A 12,706-nucleotide genomic window follows, 5' to 3' on the forward strand; every position below is an offset into this window, starting at 1 on the left:
TGTCCAAATTCACCGTTTTTCAGGAAATGGAAAAAACACTGTATTTCTTCAATGATTACATACTGTGTTGTCAATGTTGACAAGCACTTTTTAATACTTTTTATTGGTTAGATATTTGCAAAACCCAGTGACAAACATTAAAGGGATAGTTCACCCAAAAATGAAAATTCTGTCATGAATTACTCACTCTCTAGTTGTTCCAAATCTGTATAAATGTCTTTGTTTGGTTGAACACAGAGAAAGACGAATGCTTGAACAGTTCTTGGACCCCATTGAGTACCATAGTAGGAAACAATTCAATGGTTATCAAATGTGCCCCAGAACTGTATGCTGTCCAACATTCTTCAAAATATCTTCTTTTCTGTTCAACATAACAAAACAATTATAAATTATTTTCCCTATGGAGATACAAGGCTTCAGAAGGCCAGCAGCGATTTGTTAAACATAAATGCACATTTCAAATGAGTAATAAGCAAGATTTTCGATAAATAACTTTTTACTACATTTCTATTTTCATTTCATTTATTATTTTCTCTATGGCCTACGCTTATATGTTCTGTTTTGATAACTGTGGGTCCTTATCACAAGCCTAGACTTTTGCCTATAACTCAGGTTGAACTCAACTGAATTCAAGTTTCATCTCAATGTCAAAAAGTGTCCCATCAACCTGAAATCACCTATTTTGTTTGACATGAGAATAAGTTGAAACAATGCCTTAAAGATAAAAGAGTAAGCAAGCTCATTTCCTTCACTTTAATGTGCAATGATTCCCTAATTATTTTACACTGCGATTGGTTTTGACTGGTGGGAAAAGTGTGCTCTGTTCAATGGCACCATCGGTCTGTTCCCACAGTTTTCTGCCAAAAGGGTGGCCGTGCCTCTTTCAAACACTGCTGTTTTTCACAGACGCAGCATAACAGGCTTGTTTTTGCCTAGGTTTCACTAATGCCTTCCAGTAATAATGTTTGAGGGCTGAGTAATTGGTTTGAGAGATCATGTCTGGTATCACAGAGTTCAGCAGAAATGGTCAAGACATGGTTCCCTAATCTGACCGTAAGTGTCCTAAATCTATCTCTCCTGTTGAGCAAACATAACCAGACAAAAGTGTTTTATACTGGCTCTTGAGAAATTATGAAATCACAAAGATAAAACACAGGCACGTCCGTGCTCGTGTCTACGGCTTCACGCCGACTCTACCTTTAGTGAAGCATTTCACTGTGTTGGAAATGAACTCATCAATCATCTATATTGAAACTGCTTAAAATGTTCTGTGATATTGTTAACACTGTTTTTCTACCTTTAGGTCCCTGTGGATGATTGGAGTTTTGCACTGGTGGAGTCTGGCAACGGCTTCGCAGGCGTCACAGAATATACCGAGCACTTCTGCCTCCGTGAATCCTACATGCAGCCGCTGGTTCATCTGCTTCACCACCTGACCAGCTGCACAGCAACATTTCCATCAACAAACATTGCAGAATCACATGTTATATAACATTAGGTGAACATATACACATTAGATAGGCTGCATAAATAAACACAAAATTCATCGGATCTAGTAGATAAATGCAAAGGCATCATTTGAAGCATCAATGCTCAACTGCATAAGTTTTGACCTCTGTCAAGGTTCACTTTAAGATAATTCAACAGAATTATGTATCATAATAAAACTTTTCAAATGCTTTAATTACACACATTATAAGGTTTATAAGATTGAAACAGTTGGACAGGCAACAGAGGGACTTAATGCAACGCGTGTATGAGCTTGCATTCTTATAATTACAAATAATGCATGTTCACAGAAAGAGAGCGAGATAGAGCGATATAATGGCTAGATCATTGTTTATTTTTCAACAAAGCTGAATTACCCTTGCAGTACTCCATGAGAATCAGAACCTCCCATACACTGTCTCCAACAGCATTTGTGGTCGAGTCCAGATACCGCACTATGTTCTTATGGCCTGACAATTCTTTCTGTGAGTGGCAGACACAAAAATAACATTGAACATTAGTTTATCTTAAAAGTTTAAACTAAAACTATTACACCGTTTCTGTGAGGCAAAATCAAATACCATATAAGACCTAAGGTTATTTTAGTTTACTAAAATTAAAACTTTGTAAGTGTTTTTGTTTATTGAAATCTATGAAAAATGATTGGAAAAAATAAACAAACAAAATTTAAATGTAGCCTCAGAAATAAACTGAAATAAGTTTAAGGCACTAAAGTTATAATAATAACCAAAACTAAAATGAAACTAAAATGAATTAATCTTACATAGCAACATATAAAAAACAAATAAATAATACAATGGCAAAATCATAACACAAAAATTAAAAAAATATTTAACTAAAATAAACTAATTTGAAATATTAGTGAACTAAAATTAAAACTATAATAACTCTGTATAGATCTAAATGTTACTTGAAAATCTTAAACTAAACAACAATTAGAACTGTTACTGTAGCATTTTAGTGAAATAAGTTTAAGTTGAAGCACTAAAATGATCAAATCGGAAATAATTAAACCTAAATAAAAATAATAATGAAATATCAAAATAGCTAAAATTTTAAGTAAAATTAAGATGGAAACTGAAAATATAAAACTAAAAGCTAATTTTAAACATTAAAAAAGAAATAAAAATAACACTGCTTTGCAAGATTACCGCAATTTTGAGCAAGATAAGAAACAATTCATAAACAAAGTTACATCAACACATTATCATTGTAAAACATGTTCTGAGCAATCTAATCTCTTATGTGCACATAGATTACATCTCCAAAAAAATGTAGACACTCAAACACAATATTTGCTTTAAACATTTAATTTTAAAACAATGCACAGTCATTTCTTTCGCTGTTGCAGTAACAAGTTGTATTCATATTGGATGGCATTCCACTAGATGTTAGAACGCTGCAAGAATTCACTGGCATTTAGACACTTCAGCGAGGTCCACCACTGACGTCAGGTGATGGGCCCTTTAAGCTTATGTTTCACCGAAATATTGCATTTCATAGCCAATATTGTTAATTCAAGTCTGGACTTTGTGTGGAACAGACAAGTCCTTCAACACCAGAATTAGTGAATCATGTCTTCATGACCTCAATTACAGGAGCATACCCAAACCTAATAATCTGAAGAAAGATAGATCTTACCATAATTGTGATTTCCCGCTTGAAGATGTTCAGATCGTGGACATTGTTCACATACATCCTTTTCAGGGCACATCTTACGCCACTGTGTGTGCGGGCCAGAAACACCATAGAAAAACCTCCTGCCATACAAAACCACCAAAAAACATGTTAGTTCAGATTCACCGGTGACCTCAATACATTGAGACAGTGAAAGATGCAATAAACAGTGACAATCTAAGAGGGCTAATAAATTGATTCTAGATGAGAAAACACCACCCAAACTACAACAACAACTTTAAAGTGAAGTTAAAATGCAATGTTTTTATTCAAAGCGTGTGGGCTAACAATTGCAATAAAGTCCAAAACTTCGCCACGCATTTTAATATCCAGCCATCTATCTTAAGCTTCCAATCTGCAGCCAAGTGTGAAACTCAATGAAAGCGAGTATTGACCGCCTACCCGGTGGCAGGGATTTCTGAACCAACATGCAGCAGAGAGGAGCGCCATGTCTCCACAAAGCTCTTCCCATCCGTTTCAGGGTGAATGAATCCTGGCAACGTATGACTGGCAAGCCTTTTCTCATTAACAGCATGCTGAGTCACGGAGCGGCCCGCATTAAAATAGGGTGCCCTGACACAAAGGAGGGCCTACAATGCTGCACTTGTTGCCTAACAAACTCATGCTTGTTTAGCCGCCCTTAACTGAAAATACAGTATATTTGCATGGAGACCCGCAAATCAAGACCCCGAAGAGACGTATGTGGAAAAGATATATAAAGATTTACTATAATGTGGAGTTCTAAATGACAGCATGAAAAAAACACGTTTTGCTTTCATATAGTGCTTTTGTTGTTCGGGACCTACTGTACACAACACAACGCATTATGTGACAAGCATACATATTCCCAAATTTTGTATGTGATGACAGAAGATAGACATCCTAGTACTTGCCCAGTTCTCAATGCACCTATCCAGGTTCAGGTTCACACGAAAACAGCAGAAAGGAGGGGTATGATGCATGACATGTGCATGTAATCATTTTAATCCGTTTTTATTCAAAATGACTCAAGAATACGATGATCTAATGCTTTTTGTGCTTTATCACCGCAGTCATAAATCCAGCACTATGACATCACTATACCAGTACCACATTTAACATCCGGATATACAGGCAGGCTTCTGTTATAATGACAACGGCTTGGCCCTGTGCCTCGATCTCCTGCTAATGTCCCTTCTGCATCTGCCCACCTTTCTTCCCTCTAACCGGCCTTGAGCAAATGACCTCATTCCTTCATCTAAATAAGCACTTTAGCCTACTTGTTTGTAGAAAGACCTCTGTAACCAGTTCAACGAGCAGCAGAACTGGGTAGCGATACGTGTTTGTTATCAGTTACCCATAGGGATGCAACAATACAGCTCACCCACAGTTCAATACGAACCTCGGTTTATGGTCCACGGTTTTCGGTTCGGATGGCTTCCGCACATTAAAGTGTTTTTGGATTGTTTTATGCTTATGTGACAGGAACAGTAAAAACTTAAGAAAAACATTTTTTTTACTGAAATTCTCTTTATTTTACTTGACTTATTTTATTATCTTTAAGCAAAAAACTACTTAAATATAAATGTAAAGATTTACACTGGCAGCTCACAGCAGTTTTTGGTTTACTGTTCATCAACATGCCAGTGAGATAAGCTTCTTGAAGAGGTTTTGCGCATCAGAGTAATTAATATGACGTAATGCAAAACTTGCGATTGCTGTAATGGAAGTAAACGTGCGCTCAATGGGAAAGGCCAAAGATAACATACTAACAAGGTAACTAACTGCCATTGCAATAAATTAGAAGAAATGCAATGCTAAATAGCTGCTTGGAGGCGCTCTTGCTATGACGTAAATAGCTGTCCGAAAGACCGCCGTGGCATGACTTTCGTTAAACGGACTTTGGCATGGTGCTGGAAGAGACACTCTTTCTGCATGTGCTGAGAGCAACGCGAACGTGCTGCTTTCATATGCAGTGTAAAAATACATTCTTAATGTGCCAAATTTGGACATTATCGCATACAATAAAGCCAGCTCGCGTCTGTTCGTCAGCATTATACTCGACAACAGCACATTGCTTCACGTGTTGCAGGCAGTCTCGCTTCACGCCCGACCACCACTCGCTATTAGATATTGGTGATGCGCTTATCTATCTCAGCATACAGACAAACACGGACAGAGCCAGTTCACAGTGTAATTAAGCGCACAGAAATTTTTTAACGCAAACCGGAAAACTGCTATTCACTTACACGTACTGAACCGTGGAGGTTGTACCGAACGGTTCAATATTATAATGAGTATTGTGGCATCCCTAGTTACCCATGAAAATGCTTATCTTTGCACATTGTGGCAAGACGTGAAGTGCACATACGTCTTTTAGCGTTTAGTGCAGATAAAGCAGTTTCAGCCACCACTCAGCAAAAGCTCACAGGAAAAAGACCTCAGATGCAGCAGACCGCTCAGAAAGTGTGTCAGGGTTCACCATGGCATTGAGCAAGAGAGCTCTCTGGCAGTTGCATACTGCTGATGGATAATACAGAGACAGGGAGCAGTGTGAGATTCTGTCAAACGCTAAAACGCTTCACCAGTGCCGAGTATCACCAGACTTAAGAGGCTCCAGAGACACAGACACTGAGACACACGAAACTTGCTTCTTAGAATCTTACTTAACCCTTATTTAATGTCTGGGTAACAAACTCAAATTAATATTTATGTTGATTTTTAATTGTATTAGAGGACAAAAACGTGTTTTAACAATGACTTTGTTTACATGCGCATCAATAATGCGATTATTTCCAATAATCACAGTAAGGACTTAATCGCAGTAACATGCAGAAGACATGAGAACACTTCTTCGCTCCCGTTTATATGGGAGTTTTATTAGTCTGATTATTTGCTATAATACACAGCACAAACGATGATCTCAGATACAGTAGGTGTGTGTTACTGGCTATCGTTTTAATATATTCGCGTCAAATGCAAAACACTGTTATGTGGACATAGTTTCTGGTTATTCGGCGCCATGATGAATATAGAAATACGATGGAAAATGCCTCCGCAACGGTGTTGTACGCTGTCATCGTGTTGGCACTGTTTCTGTTTGAAGGTAAGTAGCAAAGACTGATGACAGCAAGTTGTGTTGACGATAAAACTTCAGACTGTATTTGCGTTTAAGGTGAGTGACAGAAGCACATGCGCACCTTGATAAGAGCAGCATAAATGCGATTAAGGTGTTTACATGCAATCTTATTGCGTTTAAACCTGCATACACCACATATGTTACTTCGATTATGCTTACTGCGATTAATCAAATTATTTAAATCGAATGGTTGCATTTACATGAGGTAAAGCATAATCGCAGTATTGCCAAAATGCTATTATAATCGCATTATAAGGGTGCATGTAAACATAGTCAATGAAGTGACTTTGAATACAAAAAAATTAAAAGAAAATGTTTTTGCTTGGACATACTGTGCTAAATGTTATTAAACATTTTACTCTTACTCACTGATGTACTGCCCACAGAATAAAAATAAAATAATGTTTAAAAAATACAAAAAAAATTCATTTATGCATTTTAAATAAATGCTTGAATAGGTTTGTTACACCTTTCTAAAACATACTGCAGTTACATATATAAAATATAACAATACCATTATTCTATGGAAAATTTTTAGAGCTGTCAAACAATTAATCGCAATTAATGTGAGTAATCACATCCAGAATAAAAGTTTGTGTTTACATAATATGTGTCTGTGCATATTTGCATTTATAAACACATACACATACATGCATATATTTAATAAAAATATAAAAATTAATCAATTTTTATATATAATTTAAATTATTGGTAAATATAAATAAATACATCTAAATATTCCCTAAATACATATACATGTGTGTATATTTTGGTTTACAAAAAATTTTAATATGCACAGTACACAGACATACATTATGTAAACACAAACTTTTATTCTGAATGCGATTAATCGTTTGACAGCCCTAGACCAACACTGGTCAAGAAGCACTTCCTGTTTTGGTTTAACACTACACAAACGTGGCAAATACAACCAACAGAACATTTACAACCAAACTATATTGTTAACTGAACATCTTTAAGATGTAATTATATATCTGAAGTATAAGGAAGTGGACCCGTGTTGTTTTCATCTTGCAAAGTGGTCTATAGTGTTCAATTTCTCTACAAAAAAACTAAAAATCCTGTCTTTGATTATTTCTTTCTATCACGTTATGTACAACCTATAGAGTTACCTACAGACCCATAAAAAATAACCCTACATGTCAAACCAGGAAACAAAGTTAAACAAATTCAGTGGCACAGAAAGCATCTTGAATTACATGACAAACATGTGTAAGCAGGCTTTGATCAAAACAACCAAATGTAATCTTTAGTGATGAGCTTTCCAAGCCATAAAATCATACTCATAACACTGGCCTATATTACGCTGGGTTGTTACTAATATGTAACCAGGTCAAGTGCTATTCTAACATACTTGCCAGTTATTTCTTTCCCTGCTCTAGAACAGTAGCGAGAGACATGAGAGGCAACACATCGTTCTATTAAACACAGGCAAACAAAACTGTTTAGTCAGGAGGCTTTCCACACAAGAGTTTCTGGTGCTGAGCCGAGTCCATTTGACGTCACAGTTTGGTTCATCTGGCTGATGTGAAAGCTGTTTTCCAGTGTGGTGCACAAATGTGAACTGCACACAGATGCAGCTTTGGTATAATTTACATGTACATACAAGTAAAGTTCACATTTGCTACAAATGCACTTCTGTTCAAGACACTGGTGCATGAACTGAAAATTTTGACATTCATTATGCAATTTGTCTTCATGTAGCCTAGTCATCATTCAAGAAATACTATGCGTTGCACTACCAGTTGCATTCTTTACATCTTTTGCAATCCATCCCATGCATTCTTGAATCATTACCCTTTTGGTTGTTGGAAATACTCACGTAAGCCCGTGTGTCGTTGATGCAACTGTACCACAATTTAAAGCCAAATAATACAAATGAAAAACGGACCAACAAGCAATCACAACTAAGTCTTTAGAGCGATAGAGCGAACGTATCCTTCACAGCCTAGGCTATCCCGAGATTCATTGCGTGCTTGTAATGGCTGGAATTTTTTTAATAATCATTCAAAACTTTTGTTAAATAAAAGTATGTAATTGGCAAAAATGGTCCCTGTCAGTGTTTTAATATTATATATGATGTTGTTCATTAAAATTATTGGTGCATTATTGTGTTTTACATTTCTAAGGTTGGTTAATTGAATATACTGCTGTGCTCTCTTAATCTACATAAACGCATCATATTCTTTAAAATAAAATTAAAAATTCTGGCTCTGTATTTGCGGTAAATCATCTAATCGCTTTTATCGATTTATCGTGCAGCCCTATAATAAAGGACTAAAATGTTCAAAGGACGCTTATCAACTAATCACTTATCACTTCTACAAATCACTTGCTAGTATCTTACAGGCCAAAAACATCCGGACATAAACTGAAGTCTTAGCCTAAAGTAAGTCTTTAAAAATTACTCCTATGCACCAGTACAAATACACTTCAGTTTGAAGCACACAAACACAATGCAGCTGTCACCTGTCTGTCTGCAAGCAGCATCTGATTCCTCACATAAGGGCTCACGGTGAGGCAGGCGTTTCAAGAAAGTGTCAGAAGCTGGCAGTGTCAATGGTGTTGATGCCCACAGATGCTGCAGGTTCAAGATCTTAAAGGGGTGGTGCAACGGTGTATCATGCATTCTGACTTCTTTACAATGTTAAACGTGCTGTCTTCTCATGCTTAACATGGTCACCTTGTCAAAAAACGAGTTGGGTGTATTACATAGTATTTCTGTGCTCGATACACTCCCCCAGCGATCACACAGGTTTTGGAAAGTTTTTTTCGAACATATAAAACTGTTTCGCAACAATTTTTCTTAGTCTCTTATACAATTCTCCCGGAAAAGCACGTGGCAGCAAGGAGAGCAGGAGAAGGAGCATGCGCAGACGTCACTTTCACTTGTGTGCAGGAGAGAGTGAGAGAGCATACGTTCGCAAAGTTCAGGTGTTTGTTTGTTCACTGCATTTGGGTGATGAATGTTATATAAACGGTGGATATAACGCCGGATTTGGAGATCGTTTGAAACTGATATATGGAGTCGTCCCAGCGCTAAAAGATGCCGGACGAAACTGATGTCTGTGTTTTGTTGGCAATGGGTGCGCACGTGCTTTGGTTCAGCCTACCCCTCCCCCCCACACGCGCCGTATGCTTTCGGAAAAAATCGTACAGCTGTATCTATCTTTTATAAATGTGATCAAACTAAATACTCTTCGAAGATACGAAGTATACAATACTACTCTATAGGTACTCAAAATTAATATGAGATTGGCAGAAACCGCGTGTGTTAGGGCCGCTTTAATAAATCAGGCCAGTGGTTTAGCTTCCTCTATTTTAAAGGGACACATTAGCGGTCATTCACAGCTCATTATCACAAAGACATTGAAGCTTGATGAGTTATGCTTTGTGCAAATGTTCTTGGGCTTTCTGAGCTTTCCAAGAGTTACTGTTAATGAAATGCCTGGAAATATCTAGCGGAGCTTGGTATCGCAGTCTAAATTCACAATATTGGAGAGACAAATTTAGCCAGGTAACAGTTCTTCTCGGTTTCTTTTGCTTGTTATCAGAAATAATGTACAGGCATTAGACTGCGACCAAAATGCTTGCAAATGCGACCTTTTTTTATAACGTGCGAGGTAAAATTTCACAGGGTCTCATTGGTGCGAGTGCGTAAAAAAAATGTTTGCCCCGCCAAAGATTTATTTGAGCATTTAATGTGATTTATGAGTGGTGAATGACGCGCTTGTGATAAGTGCATGAAAAAGCGAGCAGAGAGCTCATGCACTCCCTCTGTCTCCAAACTAAAGTGTGTGTTTGACTTCATTCAGTGTTGCGCAGACTGAACGGCATAAAAGCATTGCGGGACAGAGTGCACCATATGCTTTTAAAACAATCTCACGGAACATTGATGTGATTTTCCGATCGTTCTGCGCAGCGCTTAATGAAATCAAACACGTCGGTTTCTGAACTGTCTCTCTCCCTCACACTTTAATCAAAAGCTAAGTCGGAAGACAGAATTCATGTTTCACGTGGCGCATTCAGAGAATATTTTTACCTGAATTACACCTGGGTGTGAATGTGCTCAAGAACATGTTGCCTTTTCTTCCCTGTGTTCCGCACATGCAGCTGACATAAAGGAAAAATCCTATCCAATGAAGTGTTTTACATGTTAACTTCTATCTTTTGCGATGTCTTCAGCTGTGGAAAAACAAACAGCGTGTCAATGTACGCTAATGTCTGATTTCCGACATAATGACTTATTTGAGACTAGTAACTAGTATACTAGTAAAAAAAACTAGTATGAAACTAGTAACTTTGTATTAGCACCTATTGTATTATTGCTCCTGTATGACATATCGCTTATTGCTCCCTGAACTCTCTGTAAGTCGCTTTGGATAAAAGCGTCTGCTAAATGACTAAATGTAAATATATCAAACACTGAACTCAAGAGACTCACTGACTGAACCCATCAAATCAGTCACTCAAAACACATCAGAACATAAGCGTGCTTAGACCATTTAACAAGAGTGGTTAGTTAGATTAAGTATTTAAAGTTTATTTATGACAATGTGTAGTAAAGTTCATATATAATAATTTAGTTCCGAGTTACTTTTGTGTTTTGAGCTAGCTAATTTAATTTAATTATATGTGGTGAAAATAAAGAAGGCCAGTGGCAAAATTACAGCTTTTTGCAAAGAGGGCAATAAATGAGGATTGCGAAGAGTGACAGGGGAATATACAGCACTGTATATTCCCCTTAGCTTTGTTCATATTTGTTTACAATGCGATTTGCAGCCCGCAGCACAGAGCAGTGAGTGTCACGTGACTGAAGTGAAACATATGTTGGAATCACAATGCTGGCTCAACATCATCATGTCTATCAGCTAGTGTTGTAGTACTCGAGACTGGTCTCAAGACCATTTTTTGATGGTCTTGGTCTTGTCTCGGTCTCGACTGTCTTTGGTCTCAGACTTAGTGGTCTCGGGATTTTATTTCAAGACCGGTCAAGACCACAACTGTGGGAATTACACTAAATTGCTGGTGCATTGTCTGAATTATGTGTTAACATCATTCATGTGATTGGATGTAAAACTTCTGGCTTTAAAAGCATTTACTACCTGTTCCTTATTTGATTCTAGTAAGAGAAGAATGGGGGATTGTCTTAAAGAAATCTGTCAACAAAATGTTACACACAAAGGCCCACATTATCCGACATGTAATTACAAAAAAGGTACTTGAATGAGATCTTGTTTTTATTTTATAACATCTGATGTGATATTGATTTTGTATAATTATTCAATAAACCTTGAGTTAATAGGTGACTTAAGTTTTAGACACAATTAAACAAGTTTTTTTTCTATTTTGGCTAGTCCCAAACAAATCTAGAACAAATCTGAACTTTTGTGCATTTCTGAGCAACACACAGCTATTTTGCTGTAGATTAGATAAAAAGCAATGAAACTAATTAATAGAGATGCAACAATACAGCTCACCCACGGTTCAATACGAACCTCGGTTTTCGGTTTGGTTCTGATGGCTTGGCACATTAAAGTATTTTTTCATTGTTCTATGCTTATGTCACAGGAACAGATAAAGGTTAAGAAGAAAAAAACTACTTTACTGAAATTGTCTTTATTTACTTGACTTATTTTATTACCTTAGAGCAAAAATCCACTTTTACAAATTCTTGGTGTATTGAATAAATGTAAAGATTTTCACTGGCAGCTCACAGCAGTTTTTGGTTTACTGTTCATCAACATGCCAGTAAAATAAGCTTCTTGAAGAGGTTTTGCGCATCAGAGTATTTAAGATAACATAATGCAAAACTTGCAATTGCTGTAATGGAAGTAAACGTGCGGTGCGCGTAACACTGCAAACACTAGCGCTCAATGGGAAAGGCCAAAGATAATATATTAACAAGATGCGTCACTGCCATTGCAATAAATTGGAATAAATGCAATGCTAAATAGCTGCCTGGAGGCGCTCTTGCTACGACGTAAATAGCTGTCCGAAAGGCTGCCGACGGCTAAACGGACTTTGGCATGGTGCTGTAGACACTCTTTCTGCATGTGCTGTGTGAGAGCAACGTGAACGTGCTGCTTTCGTATGCAGTGTAAAAATACATTCTTGATGTGCCAAATTTGGACATTATCACTTTAGTACAACAGGCATACAATAAAGCCAGCTCGCGTCTGTTCGTCAGCATTATACTCGACAACAGCACATTGCTTCTCGTGTTGCAGGCAGCCTCGCTTCACCGCCCGACCACCACTCGCTATTAGATATTACTCGTGGGGATGTGTTCATCTATCTCAGCGCACAGACATACAGACAAAAACGGAGAGAGCCAGGAAGCGCATGGAAATAATTTAAGCGCAAAACCGGAAAACCATA

The 12,706-nt window shown here is 37.3% G+C and overlaps 1 protein-coding gene across 2 annotated transcripts in view; it reads right to left on the minus strand.

The window, feature by feature from the left end:
• Window positions 1-12,706, minus strand: part of bmp2k (BMP2 inducible kinase) — a 41,942-nt gene that overhangs the window by 16,848 nt on the left and 12,388 nt on the right. For both annotated transcript variants that reach the window (XM_057361736.1, XM_057361729.1), the window contains exons 2-4: window positions 3,151-3,269; window positions 1,866-1,971; window positions 1,298-1,440 (exon numbers count right to left, since the gene is read on the minus strand). In XM_057361736.1, coding sequence (XP_057217719.1) covers window positions 1,298-1,440; window positions 1,866-1,971; window positions 3,151-3,269 — 368 coding nt within the window. The remainder of the gene's footprint in view (window positions 1-1,297; window positions 1,441-1,865; window positions 1,972-3,150; window positions 3,270-12,706) is intronic.

This window comes from Triplophysa rosa, linkage group LG2 (genome assembly GCF_024868665.1).
Source record: "Triplophysa rosa linkage group LG2, Trosa_1v2, whole genome shotgun sequence".
Taxonomy (NCBI): Eukaryota; Metazoa; Chordata; class Actinopteri; order Cypriniformes; family Nemacheilidae; genus Triplophysa; species Triplophysa rosa.